At 28.5% G+C, this 21,952-nt stretch overlaps 3 protein-coding genes across 9 annotated transcripts; 2 read left to right on the plus strand and 1 right to left on the minus strand.

Moving 5' to 3' along the window:
- Nucleotides 1–343: 343 nt before the first annotated feature.
- LOC106787040 (transmembrane and TPR repeat-containing protein CG4050-like) lies at nt 344–6,011 on the minus strand. Of its 2 annotated transcripts, none has more exons than XM_014749044.1 (14): nt 5,610–6,011; nt 5,059–5,255; nt 4,066–4,202; nt 3,880–3,961; nt 3,710–3,809; nt 3,516–3,631; nt 3,276–3,448; nt 2,914–3,169; nt 2,682–2,830; nt 2,293–2,605; nt 1,926–2,216; nt 1,653–1,835; nt 1,275–1,559; nt 344–1,186 (listed from the first exon to the last, which is right to left on the minus strand). In XM_014749044.1, the coding sequence occupies exons 1-14, from the start codon at nt 5,638–5,640 to the stop codon at nt 509–511; spliced, it is 2,991 nt and encodes a 996-aa protein (XP_014604530.1). In that variant the 5' UTR covers nt 5,641–6,011; the 3' UTR covers nt 344–508. The 2 variants fall into 2 exon arrangements, with proteins under 2 accessions (XP_014604530.1, XP_014604531.1); XM_014749045.1 differs by having other exon boundaries at nt 5,059–5,433.
- A 713-nt stretch (nt 6,012–6,724) lies between these two features.
- Nucleotides 6,725–12,787, plus strand: LOC106787045 (ras-related protein Ral-a). Of its 5 annotated transcripts, none has more exons than XM_014749051.1 (6): nt 6,725–6,739; nt 6,843–6,938; nt 7,425–7,572; nt 7,738–7,946; nt 8,156–8,330; nt 10,142–10,258. In XM_014749051.1, exons 3-6 carry the CDS (start codon nt 7,468–7,470, stop codon nt 10,256–10,258), a joined length of 606 nt encoding a protein of 201 aa, XP_014604537.1. In that variant the 5' UTR covers nt 6,725–6,739; nt 6,843–6,938; nt 7,425–7,467. The 5 variants fall into 5 exon arrangements, with proteins under 5 accessions (XP_014604537.1, XP_014604535.1, XP_014604536.1 ...); XM_014749049.1 differs by lacking the exon at nt 6,725–6,739 and adding an exon at nt 11,544–12,787 and having other exon boundaries at nt 6,810–6,938; XM_014749050.1 differs by lacking the exon at nt 6,725–6,739 and adding an exon at nt 10,332–10,388 and having other exon boundaries at nt 6,810–6,938.
- A 1,290-nt stretch (nt 12,788–14,077) lies between these two features.
- On the plus strand, nt 14,078–21,938 carry LOC106787034 (stromal interaction molecule homolog). Of its 2 annotated transcripts, none has more exons than XM_014749038.1 (12): nt 14,078–14,470; nt 14,841–15,118; nt 15,896–16,035; nt 16,159–16,278; nt 16,376–16,488; nt 19,371–19,486; nt 19,572–19,741; nt 19,818–19,961; nt 20,043–20,210; nt 20,288–20,552; nt 20,634–20,708; nt 21,232–21,938. In XM_014749038.1, the coding sequence occupies exons 2-12, from the start codon at nt 14,911–14,913 to the stop codon at nt 21,681–21,683; spliced, it is 1,971 nt and encodes a 656-aa protein (XP_014604524.1). In that variant the 5' UTR covers nt 14,078–14,470; nt 14,841–14,910; the 3' UTR covers nt 21,684–21,938. The 2 variants fall into 2 exon arrangements, with proteins under 2 accessions (XP_014604524.1, XP_014604525.1); XM_014749039.1 differs by having other exon boundaries at nt 14,078–14,419.
- The last annotated feature ends 14 nt before the right edge of the window (nt 21,939–21,952 follow it).

Genomic DNA, 21,952 nt, shown 5'->3' on the forward strand with positions numbered 1-21,952 from the left:
TATATATATACCTTAGAAACTTATTCGTTTGAATATACCGACGTACATGATTCATACAGTTCCTACTGATTCATCTTGTTTTATTCTTAATTCAAATACATTGCCAATATTAGCACTATTTGGAAAAATGTCAACTGGAAGGAGGATAAGGATTAAGGTGCATCGTTACTGAATTATTGATTCTATCTCGTTATTTTTATTTCTTGGTTGTATTCTAATAACATTCTTAAAATTCTAATTATAATCATTTTGTAGGATAAATGTACTACAATAAATATATTATAGAATACTACCAAGAAAGTGAATATAAAAAAGAAAATGTGATGAAATAAGTAAACGTCACCTTTTTTTTTTTTTAAATATATTTTATAAAACATCCTATTTATACAGCATATAAAACAATACTCTGTATTTATTTTATATTCACATGTTAGCTCTATATGGCTATACCATCATAATCCTTCTCCATGTGTATTTTATCTGTATAGTCGGCGGGTTAACATTTATACTATGACAGCGTACTGTTTTCCGTTTGTTGTAAGGTACCTGTATGCTTGGTGCCAGAGAGCAATGATGCATTCAGGTTGAATTGATTAGCATTCATTATTTCAAGTTTCGGAGCAATATCCAATTCCGTGACGTCTCTGCTTATGATCTGATTGAACACCTCGTTTGTAGTAGGTTCTATAATATTAGTTGATTCTACTACCTTTTGTTGTTGTTGTTTACTATCTTTATTCCTTGCGTTTTCCGAAATGCCATTCAATACTTGAACAGATTTAGTCGGATCATCGAGATTTACAATATGATTTTTCAAAGGATCAGTATTGCTTGGTTTATTTCCTATATGATTGTGAACTATTGCATGATTGGCAAAAATAGTATCTGTTTTCCCCAAGAACTGGTTGTTTGATAAATCATTATTGTAACTTCTGTCTTGACCGTTACTAGTCCAGAATGAATCGTCGAATATTTCAGTATCCCGTTGCTCGCGTGGCAAACGATTAATGCGAGCTTTTACAATAGCAAGATGTCTGTGCACATATTCTTGATGAGGAGCCAATCTTGCGGCACGTTCCAAACATTGTGCTGCTAATCCCAATTTACCACGTTCTACCATTACTACACACAAATTATGTAATCCTTGAATATTCGTTGGATCCATTTGTAATATTCTGTGATAACACTAAAAAAGCATATTTATAATGATATGCTATTAACAATGATCGATTCAATAATAAATGTATTATAGATAAAATGAATTGTTTCATTACATTTTCAGCAGCATCCAAGTCTTTGATGTTATTGATATAAATATCTCCTAATAAAATTAGGCCTTTAACGTGATCCGGATGGAACCTAACTAATTGGTTTAAAAACGGTACTGCTTCGAGTGGACGTTGCTCGTCTGCTAATAATAAAGCCAAATTGAAAAGAGCCGATCGAAAATCTTCTTTCAAAGCTACAGCATTTCGAAACCAACGTTCGGCACTGCCACTATCGTGATCGTCCATGGCTAACATTCCAAGATTAAAATGAACACGTTCATTGTTCGAATCCTAAATAAAAATTCGATAGGATATAATATTTTGTATCTCTTTCTAAAAAAGTTTCTAAAAAATAATAAATTATAATATTTATTACGAACTTACTTTTCTCAGTAATTTTAAAAGTCTTTCTCGTGCTACTTTGCGTAATTCAGCACGTCCTAATTCATGAAGTAATATAGCTGAATGTAACAATGCTTGCTCATGCTCTGGATCAAATTCGAGAGCTTTGTCGAGATAGGCTAAAGCTTGCGACGCTTTTCCTTGTTCCAAGAAGACAACTCCAAGCTAGAAATGAAAATAAATCATAATAAAACTATAAGTATATATAGAATAAAATATATCTGGTCCATATTGTGAAAAGTTGATAGTATTTACGTTATAGTAAATATCCGGGTTATTACTGTCGTAAAATAATGCTCGTTCATAGACCTCCTGAGCTTCTTTTGTACGATTAAGTTTAATTAAAACATCGCCACGATTAATATAGGCTTGAGTATAATCAGCACGCATGCTGATAGCTTGACGATATAATAAATCAGCCTCTTCTAATCTCGTAGCATTTTTGGCTATCAAATTAGCCAGATTGACAAAGACATTTAAATAATTAGGTGCTATACGTGCTTGATAAGATTCACCTGGCTTTACTTTCGGTAATAATGATTTTGCCTAAGGAATACATTTAAAAATAATTAATAAATCATTTCAAAATAAGAAATGATATAATGTGCAAATGAATTATTACCTTCAAGTAAGCATCTTCTGCTTCCTTAAACATTTTAAGATGCTTATATGTGCGACCGACATTAATATGAGCACCGATATCGTCACCTTGAACTTGTACAGCCATATTAAAGAAATTAAGAGCTTCTTTAAATCGACCTTGATCTTCCAATGCATGACCCACATTATTAAATAACTTAGCATTCCGATCATTAACTTTTAAACCAGACATGAATATAGAATATTCATCCAACCAATCGTAATTCCTCATAAATGTTTTTGTTGAATGAGCGGCCAAAAGTGTTATTAATAGAAATAATGTCAGTTTTTTAAATCTAAAAAAAACAACATATAGATATTAAAAATTATTTATAACAGATTTAATGAATTTTTATAAAGAGAGAATATTACTTTCTCATAGATAAAATACTCCATCCGTATCCAACGAGCATACAAAAACCCATTGAAGGAGCATACAAAACTCTTTCAGCAATGACAAATCCGACAGGGAAGAAAAGATTTGACGCAGGTAAAAATGGTAAAATCATCATTGCTAAACTCTGAAAATATAGAATTATCAAATAAACTAACGTGAAATGCTTAAACCGAAATGTTTATTATTTTTCATGTTTCTAAATATTACCATTATAAGAATAACAGATGTCTGTCTATTTCGCGTTAAAGTGGCTGTCGCCAATAATCCTAAGATGGTACCATGCGCGGCTATAGTTGCGAGATTACGAATATCCGTAAAGCTTTCTACCAATGGTATCGTTCCCATTGTCCAATCACAACATAAATCGCTTGGAAGAAAAAGTAATCTTAAATTAACTGCTGCGAGATAATTGTAGGTAAGTTGCCTTGTAGGTGTTGCAGCAACCGATGCTGGATTGTCAAATCTACAAAATTAATAGAATACATTTTGCAATATTGAAATAATGATCAATATCGTGTTTATCAATGATACTATGATATTAACCGATGTAAATGAATACTTGAGCTTACCTGGTAAAAACAGGTAATTTGGAACCCATTACGTGTAACCGTAAAATCAATAAGCTAAATGTAACAGCAGTGAGAGCTGTTAAACGCTTTGTACCTTCGCTGGACCATGTTGGCGATAGTTTTTTACCATCGAATGCATATTTTATTGCTAAACAAATATCCGATGCCTTAACCTGATAATAAAGTAATTAATGAATCCATCCATTTGAGCGAAGTAATTACAAATGTATTCTACTTTACCTTTTGTACAACAAAAATTTCATATAAGACACACACAGCTGTGGCTGTTATTCCTTGTTCCTTACATAACATAGCAGTAAATACAAAAAACATAGATAATATCAGTGATTTCCATCCTGCAAAAATCAAATCGTTGAAGTATAATATTCTACACATATAATTACTCTGTCTTATATTAAATATATTTTGTTTACCTGTAGATTTTTTACTTTTGCAACACTTAGTATATGTGATTAAAGCTGCCAGATAAAATAGTGAAGACAGAGTTTCAGCTCTTCCGACCACTCCTGTAACCTGATGAAAACAATAAGTAGATTAAATCTTTATCATTTGAATAAAATATCTAATATTTCATATAACTTACGGCTTCTGTATGTATTGGATGTACAGCAAACAGTAAGGAAGATACAAGACTTCCCAAGTCGGATAAAAACATCAAACAGATTCTGCGAATGAAAATTAATGTCATTAAAGCAATATTGCAATAAATCATTTTTAAATACATAATATATCTTTAAAGTATATCGCGCGAATAAAATTATAAACAAACCTGAAGTATAGTAGACATACTCCAACATGTAGAATGACATTAAGCAGGTGATATCCCATAGGATCAAGCTGGTGAATCAGGTAATTCCACCGGAATGTGAGAACGCAAAGTGGTCTGTATGACTTGTGTGATTGTTCCTAAAAATGAATATACTATTAAATAAATCAAAAATATATATTCATGATATATAGGGTATCCTGTAACCGATGATACAAGCAAGCAAAGAATAATTCTACATGAAAAACTTAGTCAAAATTTAAAATAAAATATGTCCATACAAAGCTTTGTTTTTAAAAAAAATCAGTTTGAAAATTTCTCCAGTACATGTGCACTTGATAGAGCTTGCAACCCTAGAAATTAAAAATCTTGTTCAATGAGCATAAAAATAGAACCGATACAAGAAATATCATCGTACTGACAATATTAGTAAACATATTAAAAGAAGCACAAAAATGCTCTCAGAAATATCAAAAAATAAAATAGTAAAATTTGTCAAGCTAAAACTGAATCAAAAGCATGCATCAATTACATGGACACCCCGTATATTCATAAACAAAACAATAACCATTGTTTTGAATTCTTAATCATAAAAAAAATATTTACTAAAAAAAAAAATTAAACGAATACATAGTTTATGCAACAATAAGCATAAAAAAATGTTATAATTCATATAGAACATGGGTCATAGTTAAGATTTTTAAATTTCATACGTGACATATTTTGTGTGGTATGAAAAAATAATCTAAAATAAAAGGAATTAAGAAAATCATTCAGAAAAGTTGCTTTCCAAATTACACATTTGGATTGCAATGAAATGAACGGACGCTTGCGGATCAATACAGAGAACACACACACGCACACACAGAAAAGAGAGAGAGAGAGAGAGAGAGAGAGAGAGAGAGAGAGAGAGAGAGAGAGAGAGAGAGAGAGAAAGACGCCAGGGGGGGGGCTGGTGCGCGTCCATTGAATGATCTTCCACTGATGATATCTCACCTTGTGCATGGGGGTTCCCCAGAAATCGTTGTAAAATACATTCTTCAGGGGTGTATGCGGCCTTAAATCTCGATTATCCTTGATCGCCGAAATATCGTCAAAGACGAAATCGCAACTTAGACTATTTAGATAAACGGCAAACGCAGTAAAGGCTATGATTGCCGCAAGTGCTCCCCGCGCAGGCACTCCCATCACAACTAACACATTAATCAGCCGTCCGGTTTCATGCGAATTAATCAAGGAATAATACTTTAGTTTAGTATTAGTATTATTATTATTATTGTTATTATTATTATTATTATTATTATTATTATTATTATTTTATATTTCTTCTTCTAGTTTCTATACGATGTTCACCTCTTCTTATTATGTCTCCTTAAATATATATATACACATATGTATGAATATATCTCAATGTATGTATGTATGTATATGTATGAGCGTGTGTGTGTATGTATGCATTATATATGTATATATATATTTATAAGAGGAGATTCAAAAGATGATTTGTATGTTAAACCGGAGAAAACCCGGCTAAATGTCATATCTACCAACGCCATCGTACAAAATCGTAGCTTTCATATCGCTAATACTCTTCCAAATTATTTGATATATTTAAACACCGCCATATCTCACGCAGATCGAAATAAAGAAATATTAACGCGAACATTATTATGTCAATTGTTGAGAAAAACTTCCCGTCCTTGTTCTTTTTCTTCTTGTTCTCGTTCTCGTTCTTTACCCGTTACTTGTCAACTCTTTTTCTATTTTTTTTTTTCTAATTATTATTATTATTATTGTTATTATTATTATTATTCTTAATCGACGACTTTTCTTTCCCTATTTTTGTACGATACAAAAAGCTATTGAAACGAACGAGCAAAAATCAATCGCAGAAAGGTTCGGTACGATCGAACCGTCCTCGCGTCACGGAACAACAATTGAAGAACCCAGAGGCGACACGCGAGGTCGCTCCAAATATCGCGAAACAAGTTGCGCGCAAGCGTTCATTTTCTATCATACATTACGATTTTATATTTAATAGATATTTTTTTCATTCAAACGTTCTCTATAAACATCGATAAATTGTATTAATTCATTTTCTCTAATATATTTTATTCCCTAATTATTTGTTGTATTCAACGAAAAAATCATTTAACCATTTCAAATCGCACGAAGTTTGCACTAAATCGAGTTTTCATTATCGACCGATTATCGATATTGATTCGTTTTTTAATTCTTTCGTAATTTAAAAGAATGTTTTATGAATGTGTAATATCTTTTAGAATTTAATTTAAATGTAATATTAATTGTTATTTCTTTCGAAAGTGTTACTAGTAATTGAGATTTCCAATATCAAATTGAATCGATATCAATGTCCCGCCTATTTCGTAGTTGACGCGTTCAACATAGATGACACTAGCGTCAATTGTTTAAAGTGCCATCTATTATGGTAACACGTCGCATGCATAATCGAAATAAAATACACGTCCGCTACGAATTCTGACGGATATTTCCCTAAGTATTTGATAATTTTTTTTCAAAACAATATTATTGTTTACAATGTTATTCATAATAGTATAATTTTTACCGAAAAAAATAGAATGTTCAATCAGAAGAAATCGTTAATAATGATAATCTAGATTTAAGATAACTTTTTTTCACCGTGAGAACTTATTACGTATGTATATATGTATGTAAAACAATAACTGTTGCATTCAGTCAGTGAATATACAGTTATGTGACTACTTCGTGGACGATAATGTAAGATTTTTCTCTGACAGTTAACAGTGTAACGTATCACATAAGCTAGTAAATTATCGACTGACAAGTTAAATCAGATAATAAGTTGATATTCTTAAGGTCCAATTGATCTAAAGGTAATTAGTTTTTTTTATTAAATATTTTAATAATAAATGTAATGTTCAAAAGTTAGGTTACTCAACCGGTATTTGATAGGAAATAAAAAAAGAAAATGAAAGGAAAAAAAAGTGAAAAATATAGAAAGAGAAAGAAAGAAAGAATAATAAGCGTATATAAAAACATACTTCCTGTTCCTTTCAACCTACGATCATAGAGAGTAGTGTGGCACCGCCTTTCGTTGCTGGCGTTTCACTTTTAGCTTCTTAGCGTAAATTTCGATTTATTCAAACGTGAATCATCCATGGTTATACATTTAGATTCATTGATTTACAATTATATTTAATTGGTTATATATCATAGTATGATATTATTAAGAAATATTTAGATAAGTTATTGAATGTAAGTAGAATATGTTTGAATTTTTAATTACTAATAAGATTAACTTCAAGATTATTTATTTCTCAATAGTATACGTCGATTAAATATCAATGTTCTTTTTTTAGATACACTTTAATTTATAAATAATTAAAGATTAACTCATCGACGATGTCAAAAAAGCCTGGAGCTACTCAAGCTATGCATAAAGTTATTATGGTTGGAAGCGGAGGCGTTGGAAAATCTGCTCTAACTTTACAATTTATGTATGACGAGGTATACCAACAAATTTATATTAATTTAATACTCTGTAAATTTATTTTGAAGATATACGCTTAAACCTAGATTTATAAATATCGCTTTCCTCGAATATAAACAAATTGATTTGGTAGTAATTGGTTATTGGTAGTAATTGACAACGATATTAAATATTGAAATTAGTTTGTTGAAGATTATGAACCTACAAAGGCAGATTCCTATAGAAAAAAGGTTGTATTAGACGGAGAAGAAGTACAAATAGATATCTTAGATACTGCAGGACAAGAAGATTATGCAGCTATTCGAGATAATTATTTTCGCAGCGGAGAAGGATTTCTCTGTGTATTTTCTATAACTGAAGATGACAGTTTTCAAGCTACACAGGAGTTTAGGTAGAAAATGAATAATTTAATTAAGGTTTTTCCTACGTCTCAGCATAAATAATACGAATCTAAAGATATTTATGTACGTTTGTTACGTCCCTGTTTATATTTCAATGATAATACGTTTATAAGAATGCTATCAAATTTTATGAATAACGATTAAATGTTTAGTATTAGCTGGTATAAAATTTGATAGATAAACTTTTCTTGTTTCATAGAGAACAGATTCTCAGAGTAAAAAATGACGAGAACATTCCATTTTTATTAGTGGGAAATAAAAGTGACCTGCAAGAGAAAAGGAAAGTCAGTTTAGCAGAGGCACAAGACCGATCACAACAGTGGGGCGTACCTTATGTAGAAACAAGTGCAAAAACGAAGGAAAATGTTGATAAGGTAAGAATTTATGATCCTATTTAAATATCTTATATTTCTAATTAAGAATTAAGGATAAGAGGAAAATGCAGTTTGAAATTCAACTGCGATATGATGATAATAAAAAAAAAAGAAAATGAAAACTATTATTTATGATGTCTGAATATTTTAATAATCAGAGATAAATTACAATGATTATAGATTTTAGTTTTGATAGGATAATTGTATAACTTTTAATGCATAAATTATAGTGCTGTTCATTAATTCTGCACGCTCTACTGCCCTTTAAACTTTCTTTTTTGTATTTAATATATTTCTTGGGTATTTGGGAACATAATTCTTTTGTTTTTGTGCCTTCAATTTCCAGAAACATTTAATTGACCATAAAATAGGTTTATGACCTAATTAATCATAAGGAAATTGGAATTGAATATATTAATAAATTTGCTATCGGTTTAGAAACTTTACTTTTGTTGCTAATACGAAATACAAAAGAACGCTACTCATGAATCTTCGTGGTGTGTATCCTAGAGAAAAATAATATTAAAGTACAGTAGTAAAACAGATTAAAGGGCGTGTGCATTAATGATGGACAGCACTGTAAAGTGTTAATGGAATGTTGTTTTGTTTGCTATACTATGGTGTTAATCATATTATACATTAATTCTATTTAATGCTCGTAGTTTAATTTAATAATTCATGGAAACAAAAATTTCATTCGCAGAATTTAAATTAATTTGTACACAAATTATAATATATATTTGTGATAGTTATTCTTATACTTTATGTCATTTCATATATCATATTTTATTATATTGTATACCATCGGTATTTGCTACATTCTTACTATACAATAACGTACGTCACAACGGTAAAATCATATATTACGGACAACTAATATTTCTCCTAGTAGCATATATTTACTATTGTATGTATGGTGTGTTTTTGTAGTATGCAACATATGCCGACTAAATCCAGAATTATAATAGAATCTTAATCTTCCTAAAGAATCCGGAGTAAATTCCTGAGCTAATCGCTGGAAAATGTCTGTTAATAACTAAAGATGTTGGTTAAGTGAAATAACAAGTTAAATGCATCGCATCGTTAATTTATCTTATTAATCTTTTTTTATTGCTTCTACACTTTATTTTTTTATTTTACTTTTTGTATAAGATATGCAAAGAACAAATTACATTTAACTATATAGCACTCTTACTAAACTACTTTCAATTAATAACCAAGACATATATATAGATTATTTCATGTAACGTACAATGACATACAAATATTTCATCTTTGATAACACTTGTCATTGCTATCTTTATATCATCAGAGGAATGGCATGTAGCCCATGATTCATCGTTTCCCATTATTAGATTAGGTGATATATATGCTCGTCGAATCATCGCGTTTAATAGAAAAATAGCAAAGATATGATAAGCCTGACACCTTCAATATTTATGATTAATATAATTAAAAGTATATACTAATACAATGAAAAATATATTATTATGGTGTCTATTTAATATTTAATTTAATATATTATTTTTTAAATCTTATATATTATTAAAAGCATGTAAGCACACTGCTTGAAATTTGATATTTCTATTATCACGTATATTTGTGAACGTATTGTGAATGTATTTATTAGTATTATTTGTTTGTGTAAGTGCTTATTTGTGATAAAACAAAACATAGTAGTATTTTTAATAGAATCTTTAATATCATACTTATACGCACTAAAGTAATTTCCATCATATATCTCCTATAGTTCAAACATAATAATCGAATTAACGTTAAAGCTTTGAGACAGCATCATTGCATATTTGCAGGTGTTTTTCGACTTGATGCGTGAAATAAGGTCACGCAAGATCGAAGACAAGTCGGCGAGTAATGGTCGTGAAAAGGATCGTGCCAAGCGGAAGAAAAAGAAGTGCATTATTCTATAGGTTTGCTATTTCTTTTCACAGCGCTTTTTTTTAAGTTTGAACAAAATTCTAATCAGAATGAACAAAATTATAGATAATTTATATAAAAGATATTTATAAACGTGCCCTCATGCACGATTTATCTCGGAAGGAAAAGAGATACATCAAGGATGATAATTAAAAATGATATTCTAAATATGTTATTATTATTCTGTACGTTAATATTAACTTTTGTTTTTTCTTATATGTTATGTTTGTAAATTAATTCTCCCCAAAAAAAAAAAAAACTGTTAAAAACTTGATTACATATATAAGTAAAAATAAAATGATAAATTAGATAATTTCATGATGTATCTGTATGGCAGAGAGTAATGTAAAAGAAAGATAAAAAAAAAAATAAGTTTTTTGTTAGACGTGTGTAATTTTTGAACAATATATGCCGCCATTTCTTTTCAAATGATATATGGAAAATATGATATAAAAAAAATATAATCACGTTGATGTCATGCAAGGCCTTTAATTATTAGATCAAGTAGAATGTGTGCACTTTGCTTTTATAAGTTTTATTATAATATAAATTGACATAAAACGATGACATGCTATTGCACTAACCCCTGTAGTTCTATGTTTTATTTCACGAGGCATAGATTTGATGTGCTTGAAAAAATATTTAAGTATACTTGCAATATAATGTAGAATATACATTAAGTTTTTACTCTACTATAATTATATACATATATATTTATTTTTTATTTTTTATTTCAAGCAATTTAGTCGATTTACATTTATATTTTAATTTCACAATATATATTTTTCTGCGAGTTGACAATGTTTTACTAGTTGTTCGATATTTTAATACCCTCTGTTGAATTGACTATGGCTTTTATGCTTTCCAATTTCTGTCACATTTTTTATTGCATGAAACAAATCCATGTACTATATCTTTATTTATTTAAATAAACAATTTTTCGTCGATGATTAAGAAACTGTTAATAATTCAATATATTTCCTTGATATATATTTTTCATCAAATTTTAATTACAAATGATTTTATTTAGCGAGCAAGAAAATTCCTATTTTTTTTTTTTTTATAGAACAATAATAGAATTGAAAATAATTCTATCGTATAAAAATAATAAGAGATATAAGAATACAAAGTTATCAAAATATAATAACATATAATATATGTACATATATTTTAATATTTTCCGCTAAAATTCTAATAATTTCGATTTCAGTATTAATATATATGTAATCTACGAAGAATGATCTAATGAAATATGAATATTATTTTCGTTTATTACAGGTATTTTTTGATTTAATGCGGGCAATAGCTGCTCGTAAAGCGCAAGAAAATCAAGTGGACGGAGATGAACGTAAGAAAAAGACAAAATGCTGCATCTTGCTCTAACAAAGTAAAAATAAATTAAACAAAAGAAAACAAAAAAAACGAAACGAAAAGAAAAGAAAAGAAATGAAAAGTATGTAGCTTATATGTAAGAAGACATCTAACGCCCAATTTCTGAAACATGCATAAAAGAACTGTATTTATACACATTTTGTGACACTTTACATAGTTAATGTGACAATTTATAATTTTTATTATAATCTTTATCACCTATTAAAACGTTAAGAAACTACTGAATGTGTATTGAAGCTTTAGCAAAACGTAGATAGGCTTATAATTATATACTCTAATACTGAAGAGTGTTACGACAACTTGTCCTTATCGAGAGATATAGTTCCTATCTTGAGAAGTTTGCAATACAATTAAATAGATCGTAGAATTTGTCCGGCTAGAAGACACTAATGAGTAGTTTTCTATGGAGCGTGAGAAAAAAAGATAAATGAGGAAGTAAAAGTAATACTTGACGGTATGTACACATTTGCGAATAAACATTTTTTATAATTGCAAGCATATCTCGTAACATATTAACACAATTAATGCTTAGCAAAATTTTACATCTTCTTATTCTAAGAATATTAAGAATTAAATTAATGACTTCTTTCTTTTTTCTGTTTATTTTTTAAATGTATTATTATTGCTATTATAAAAGAGAAAAAATTTGATATCTATGAAATAGAAAGATTTCGTTTCCTGTAATGTATAATTACGTATACAATTATAATGCTATTATTATCATTACTTCATTGCAACACATTTTTTTGTTATGATATAAAACAGCTTAACTGCATTTATATATTATGTCATCGTAAGATAATAAAGATATCGCTCTCATTTTGAGATAAAAGGTCCAAACTTTGGTCTTAAGTGAAAATAAAAGCAAGGAAGTGCACACGTATTATGAATGGTGGTGTTCCTTATATTAAGGGGATTGTTATGTAACGTAATTCATACAACGAATGATCACAAAATTTTTGGCACAATTAATTACAACATTACTATTATAAGTTAAGACAAAATTTCTTTTTGCTGGGTGAATTATTATTATTATTATTACGATCAAGTGTGTTTTATCTCATAAGTGTTAAAATTGAAGTTAACTTTATGCTTATTATTTATGACCAATAAAATTTTTAATTGATAATTATTTATCGACTGATCGTTTGATGTAATTATCTTATTTAACACGTTCATCGCCATGAAACCCAAATCTGGGTGGCAGCTATGCTTTAGTAGGGGCCCTGTCACCCAAAATTCGAGTGACACTTCTTTATCCAATTTAAATAGGTTTTCTTAAATAATTAACAAATATAAGTAAAATAATATTGTTACAAAAAAAAAATATTAAAACAAGATGATGTATCAAACAGATTGTTGACGTTCTATATAATATACAAAATAACGTTCTAAAATAAGATAAAATTGCAAAGAATTAAAGAGATTGCTTTTAAGTCAATTCGAGTTTGACTGGAAAAACAAATGATATGAGTATAAGTGAATGCATTGCTGATGTGGTAGATGAGCTATGCGGGAGCATAAATTATGGGCCCCAGATAAAACACATTCGATTTACATGTGGTGATGAACGTGTTAATTATACATATACATATATATATATATATATAAATATAAATATTTATGTAAAAGAACTGAATTCACATTTAAACAATTAATATATAATATTAATTTGTATGCTTATAATATAATAAGTAATGTGCTCTATATACAAATATAAATAATATTTAAATGGTAAGCACAGGACATATAAGACTAATGCGCATTACTTAAGATACCATAAAGGAAATCAAAAGGCAGATGAGCATTCAATTAATATGACTTACTTTATTGCACCAAATGACCTTTGCTATAGAGTAACTCGAGAAAGTATGTGAACGAGTTATTAATTCATATATAAGATAATGTTTTTTTAATATTTATAACTTTATTAGATTAAATATATATATTCAAATTACAAAATGTACACTCACTTACTTAATTAATTAATTTTTCCTTTTTATACCTCTAACGCTCATGTCATATAATTATTTAAGAGAATTTTTAATTTTGAACGTGTACTTTAAAAAAAAGTCTATTTCAAATTATAGTAATATTTGTTTTTATTATATTGCATTACTGACTAGTGTAGTAGTTTCAAAACATGATCAAACGCGTTCAAATAAAATCCTTGTGCATATGACTTATAAATAAATTATAATAATAGAAGTAGACAAAAAAAATATAAAATATATATATCTATATAAGTATTTCATTGAGATGAGTAATATATTACATCGTTTTCGTGATGTAAATAAAATATACGTAGACAATTAATGATGCACTTTATTTCGCGCGCATTTTCTTTCGTGGTAACAATTATTGAAAAGAGGGCGCTGTTAAACATTGCAACTTATTAAAAGTATTTTCTAATGTGGATAGTTTTCTAGTATTAAAAACACATTATACTTATCTAAATTGGTTAATTTAATTGAGTGATAAATGTAGAGAATATAGAACAAAAAGAATGATTGATACTTATCAATTAATTTAGATAAACGTTTAATCAGATCTGGGTCTTGTCATTTGAACCATAATTGTTTGTATTCAAACTGAAACTAACTTAGAATATATATTTATATTTCATAAGGAACAATCGGTATTACAATACTGGCAATTACTAAAGTAGCAAGTGTTGGGATTAACTGAAGTAGCCATATGTGGTACCAATCCGCAAGTTCAAAAGTGTATCTTGGTATAGTAGTGGTGATGAGTGAAGGAACGTATGTACAATAGCCTTGAGAAAGAGTATTTTATTCAGGGACACGCAAGCAGTATATACTTAATTATTAATCTAATATTAATATTATATACGGGTACTTAAATGAGAAATGATTTTTAAATATACACAAATATCTATTGGTATTTATTACACACTTGTGATGAAGTTAGTTTAATAACGTATAATCGATTACACTTGTGGCAACGTATTCAACAAACCATCACTATCACCATCATCATCATCATCATATTCATATAAATCATTTTCATCTTCATCATCATCATCATCATCATCATCTGTTACGAACGATGCCAACATCCCGGTTGTGATAATTGTAATTTTGAGCACATTCACGACAACAGCGCGTCGGAATTAGACGGTAGACGGGAGATTAATAAAGTTTTGATATTTATATACAAAAGGTAGATAGATAAAGCTTGTTGGTGTGAGATAGAGATATTTCATAATAATATTAAGCGAAGTTAACCTAAAATGCGAGGAGTCGTGGACGCTGATGTTATTGTACTGATTAGTGTTCAATTATTGTATTGGTGGTGTGATATTGTATCGGCAAGTGGCGGAGCTTTAGATTCAAGTACGCACATTCAAACTGGGGCTTCCAGTAGCTCCCACTCAAAAACACCAACCTTTACCACAACTCTTACCGATGGTTTGGCACAATTGGTACTTCACGAATCGAGTAAGTTTCTTCTTACTTGTTTTTACTATCAAACATTTTCATTTACTTTTTAACATTTCCTTTTACACCAATGCTAATGTTAGACATTCTCCTTGATACATATCACTACATGTTTAAATTATTAGTTTGTATCCTGTAAGAAATTTATTTTCAAATTTAAGTAAATTATATGATCTATAAAACATGGAATTTTTTACATACGTAATGAGAGAATATATGTGTGCATATATGTTAGTTGTATTTTAGATTAGGCATTCTCCCAATTATTCATGTTTAAATATATGTACTTAATGATTCAGTAACAGCTAAATCGTCTGCAAATCTGAGAAATTCGAGAGAAACAACTCTAAGAATAATAATATGATGCATATATGTCTATCACACAGATTCTATTCTATTGTACTTTAAATTTTTTATTATATTTTTTATTTATATGGAGATTAATTTTGTTAAGAAATATATATATATATATACATATGTATATATTGAAAAATATTCATATGTGCAATACTCATAAGAATAATTGAATATTTCTTATTTTTTGTTTGGTATTTACTATTTATGTCATTGATGCACATCATTAAGTATGTAGAATCATAATATCTTGATGACCTTGTCAAATTGTAATTGACTTAGCGGCTACATAATACTAATTAGTATTTTTGTGCTGTAGATACATTCATTTTCTTATCCAACCGCTAATGTTACATGCTTCTTTAAATTTTATCTTTTTAAAATTAGTAAATAACTAACAGGATTATTTTTCATTTCTTACAGATACTGATACTTGCAACGATGATCTAACTTGTTTGAAAATGAGTACTCAAGATCGACAGGGTTTAGAAGCAATTAAATTATTACATAGTCAGTTAGACGACGATGCTAATGGAAACATAGATCTTTCAGAATCAAATGATGTAAGATAACATTATTCTATTTATACATATTTTTTATACATAATTTAATAATACATATAATTTTTAATAATATACATAATTATAAAGTATGTTTGTAAATATGTTTTTATTTCAAACTAACAGTTTTTAAGAGAAGAATTACAATATGAAGCTGGTTATGAAAGAAGACAGAGAGCTTTTCATCGTAATGATGATATGCATATCAGTGTACATGAACTTTGGGAGTTATGGGTAAAATCAGAGGTATAACACGCTAATTAATTTGTTTTATATTATTCGATGACAAATATTCATATTATATTTGTAATAATAACGTTTATAATAAAAACTTTTTAATTAGGTTTATAATTGGACCACAGAACAAACAATAGAATGGTTGACCACAATTGTTGAGCTTCCTCAGTATGTACCAACATTTATACAACATCGTGTGACTGGTGCTACACTGCCAAGGTAGTATAATTACGTACAAAAGCATTAAACATGTTTAAAAATTCTATATTTCATAATGAACTTTACTGCTTATCATTTTGTTAATAAGATTGATCATTCTCATCTTTCCAAATGTTCTCTTCGTTGGACAGAGTTATCAAAACTTAGGCATGAAGCGAATGTTTTAATATCATTGTAGTTTCTTCACATTTTTTATATCATTCTATTATTATCAATCATATTTTAATTATTATTTTAACTCATGGCTTTCCTTCCTTTTATTAGCCTTATCTCGTTTCGTTATTTAATACGATTAAAGATTGCAATTATATTAAGAAATAATGTATTAAGTAATTCCTATTTGAAAGATACATTTGAAGACTTTGAAATCTAATTTATAAATATTTATATGTATTAGATTTATACAAAAAATTTTAAATCAATGAATATTACAAAGATATCAATAAAAATAATATTCATCACAATATTTATTATTTGATCATAGATGTGTAAGATAATGCATTACAGTTTCATGTTAAACTTTCCCTTTTTTTAGGATTTAAACAAATTTTTAACCAGAAACGTTCAACTGGCGTTTGTCGTACCTTTTCTTCCATCTATTTAGCCATAGAATAGTAGCGGATAAATAATCTGCTCTTCTTTGGAATATATGGCTATAATGAAAAAAAAAAAAAAAAAGAAACAATTTTTCTATTTTCAATCTTTCCTCTAAAAACTTTTATATGTGATACTGTTACATAATATGTGCAGAATATTCGGTTAAACTTTGAGTAATCTGCAAATTTTAAAAAGCATTGTTTATGCATAGGTAAAAAACATATAAATCATACAGAGCGATTAGTAGTTAAATTTACAAGATAAATTACTATTATTTAATATAAATAATCTAAATAATTGAAAGAGAAAAAGTAAAACAACATCATTGCATTCTTTGTGACACGTTCTTTCTTTTTTGTCTTTTTTAAATATCTTTTATTAATTTTATCAGTAATAATATCATGTGCTTATAGCATTGGATTCATGATTAGTACTATAGTTATGAAGCAAAACTTAGCCGTATAACAGAAAAAGTGGGAGAGGTGAGTAAAGGATATAGAAAGCAAGAAACAATTTATTTGCACTCGCACTCCTTTGTGTTTAAATGAATGTTATTTATAAAAAATGGTACATGTATTTTCAATGAAATAGTTCCTTTCTTAATTATTATAGTAAAGAAAGGAAGTCTCTCAAAACAATTCATCGATACTTCTTTTGCCGATGTTCTTTTAACACAACATATTTCCTAGACACAGTCTTTTGATGTTTTTAGACGCATTCCTGAGACACACTCTCAGTCTTGCTTATAATATCTAAAAGGATACATGGCTGTACCACGGAATACTAATGGATCTGGCAAAGAGGCAAATTTATATGATCGGGTGTTCTCTGCATCGCAATATGAAGAAAGTTGAGAAAATGGGAAAATACAGTGACTTCCTCTATGGGTTGTGCCATTTGTAATCGGGGTATGTAACGAAGTTAATTATAGCGACGAATCTATAATTCAATGAAAACGACAAAATATATCTGAAGAGATATATCGTGCAAACGATGTTTTTTAAAATATTTTTCTTGTATATCAAATTAGGATAGAATGATAAAATTTATATTTAAGTATACTATATGCATACAGATATATACATGCATAAGAAAATGAGGAATATTTTGTAGTAGAAAAAGAAAATATCGTAGGATCAATAAAATGAAGTTGTACTCTCTCTGCACCATATTAGAAATTATTAGGCAAATATCAAAATAAGTTTTTTTGTAAAATAAGAGTTTCTAAATTAAATATACTCATTTAAAAATCAAGAAATTTGATGTACCAAAAATGATGAATATATATATATATATATACAACCGAATGATAAATATATGTAACAGTATCATCATTTAATTGATATTATAAGATAGCGATTAGCCACACTGTTCCATCGAGAGAGGGACGACAAAGGGTATTGGAAGGAAAGATATGCGAACTTCTTCAATTAATGTAATAAAAAGTTTCTAAAGAATAACCGTTTGAGTCCCAAGCAGCGTGATTGTGCTGTTCAAATTTCTTGTCAAAAAGTGCCACATAATTGATACGCAATGTAAAATTGATACGTTGTTGCCTTGCATGGCATTTGTTGACACGATTTTTCTAAAGACCCTTGAGACTCAAATGGATAATAAAGCAACAAGTATTCGTAATCGTTAGTTGACAAATATTTGTTGTATAAGTTAAATAGATTTGATAATTATATCGAATAAAGGACAATGGTAAGAATAGTATCAGTGTGTAGGAAGTAGAGATATATATATTTTAATATTCTTATCTTGTTTCGTGTCTTTAATTATATATACGTGGTAGAACCTATGATTTATAAAAGATAATCTTTTTTAGTAGTATTAGATTTTATTTTAAGTATTACGCATGATTCAATTTATTACAGATTTCAAAGTCTTACAATTTTAGAATTATTTTTAAGTTCAAAATATAATTTATTATATTTTTATCAGGAAATTATTTGATATTTTTATCTATTCTCCTATACTTTTAATTTGTAGAAATATATGTTATCGTTAGATTTAGTCTTTTATTTTATATCCGTAGAAGTTAATAGAATTTATAAGACTATATATACATAATGTTTATGTTTTCCTTAAAAAGATAGATAAATTAGTATACGCTTTATTGTTTCATTATATATTACATTACTAATAATAATTCATTTTAGAATGTCATTGATTTTACTTACATATTTTGTAATCTCATAACAACAACGAAATTAATATAATTGCATGTGTATCATTGATATTATTGTAGACATTATATATATTTCCTTTTTTGATATCATTAGATTGGCCGTCAACAATGGGCACTACCTTAGTAATTTTTTGGGAATTAAAGATCCCATACACAAGCAAAAAATTGCTGTTAAAGCAATGGATGTTGTACTTTTTGGTCCTCCCAAAGGTAATATTATTATTAAATAGTTTTAGATATATATTAAAATAAATATTAATTATATTTTATTTCTTTCCGATAATGACGTCAACAGATACCGGACATGGAATCAAAGATTTAATACTGGTTATATTATTATTTGGAGCACTAATTGGATGTTGGTATGTATATCAACAAAAAAAAAGTTCACAGAAACACTTGCACAGAATGATGAAAGATATGGAAAGTTTACACAAAGCAGAACTTGCATTGGAAAATTTACAAGTAAACTTTAATATAATTACAATAATATATTTATATTCTAATAATTATTTTCCTAATATTATCGTAACATTTGTAGAAAGAATTAGAACAAGCAAAAATGGAACAGGAATCTGCGGCTACTGAAAAAAAGAATTTAGAAAAACGTTTACAAGATGGTAATCTGGGATTACATACTTCGTATTCGGATGTTGAAGTATCGCAATTAAAAGCAGAAATAGAAGTTAATATAATAATAAATTTTAATCTATGATATGTTAATATTAAATTTTCAATTTTTTTATATCGTAATGTCCATTTGCAGATGTTGAAATTAGAATTACAAAGAGCGGAAGGTGAACTTGAAGATAGATGTTGGTCACCACCTGCTGGGCTTCAACATTGGCTACAATTGACTCACGAAATTGAAAATAAAGCATATATGAAGAAAAAAATATCGGCGGAGAAACAATTGCAACAAGCGCGAGAAGCAGTAAGTCGTTTATTAAATGTCTTCCTTAAGTCAATTATACATAGATAATATATATTATATTTATTGTATAATATTAGTGCGAAAAATTACGAAAAAAACGATCAAGTTTAGTTGGAGCATTTGTTTCCACTCATGGGAAGTCCATAGACGAAGTTGATAAAAGTATAGTTGAAGCGAGGACAGCATTAAACGAAGTTACTGTTGAATTGCAAGAACGTGTTCACCGTTGGAAACAAATTGAACTTTTGTGTGGCTTCAACATAGTTAATAACAATGGTTTGAATTATTTAGAAACTATGTTGTACAGAGGAGCATCCAATGGTCGAGGTTTTGGATTAAGAGGTATTTAATGGACAACATATGTTATACGCATATTTTTTATCTAAAAAATTGTTATTCTTATTTATTACTTATTATTTATAGGTCGACTCAGTAGTCAAGATGATTTAGATGACGAGACAAGTTCAATATATACAACATCATCCCCTGGTGCTGCAGGTAAGATAGACATGGAGATGCATGAAAACTTAGACTGATTAATTTTGATGCAACATGCAGATACTTACGTATATATATTGCGTATTGTAGACATCATATTTTAATCATTTTGGAGAATATAAATACTGTTAGTATTGAAGTTATTCAAGTTATCCAAATGTTTACTCTCCTACCATTTATCATATTATCTGTTTAATTCTTGTACTATACATTTGATTTATTAATGTATAGATATATATATATATAAATATAAATACATATATATAAATATAAATATATATTTATATAAACGTAAAATGTATATAATATATATATATACACTATTTTTATAAAATACAATTACTGTATGGATAAATTAAATGGATTGTTGATATATATAATACCTCTTTACTATAAAATAGATTACTAAAATTGACGATATTAAAGAACTTGCATTATTTACAGTTTCCTTTTGTTTTGACATTGTATTATTTTTATTAATTAGATTTTAATGAGTTATGCCATATGGCATTATTATTCACAGGTATGTTGGAGAACATGAATTGGAAGGAATCATCTATACCACCTGACTCGTCTAGCGGTGAAACAGGTAAGGATACTCCGCCCGAAGTCGTTCATTTTACGGTTGGTGACAGCAATGAAGAAAGTATTATGGTACCATCAATTAAAGAGAAGACCGGTATGACTCGATCATATAGTCAAGAAACCAACATGGCCATAGTTGACGATAAAACAACTTCATCATTCCTATCAAAGACTTCATATTCGGAAAACTCATTAGATATGTCTGAGAAATCAGGCTATCGTGCTCTCTTAGCGAAAAGGCCACTCAAAGAACTACCGACTGTGATGTCGATGGACGATGAAACGCTATCGACAGATTCCAATTCAACCGCTGACAATGAAGAAGTAAAACGCCGACGCAGGAAACTTCATTTTCCAGCATTCAGGAAGAATAAAACTAAAATTACGTGATGTTCAATAGTCCCAGAATCAAATATGTTAAAAATTCATTCAAGACATATCCCAGACATGCACTTACAAATTATAATTAGGTAATATATAGTGTATGTGCCTATCTTCTTAGGTATAGTTTCGCGTGCGGTGTATGTAGTGGCCTTACCGGCAGGGTGTCCATGATGTTTGAACTCCTTCAGTGAGCGGGGCCTTTTTTTTTTTTTTTTTAATAAGCGTACGTGATATAGTCTGTATATCGTAATTGAAAACAAACAAAAATATGACAA

Source organism: Polistes canadensis, unplaced genomic scaffold (genome assembly GCF_001313835.1).
Source record: "Polistes canadensis isolate GaletaPanama2010 unplaced genomic scaffold, ASM131383v1 scaffold_90, whole genome shotgun sequence".
NCBI lineage: Eukaryota > Metazoa > Arthropoda > Insecta > Hymenoptera > Vespidae > Polistes > Polistes canadensis.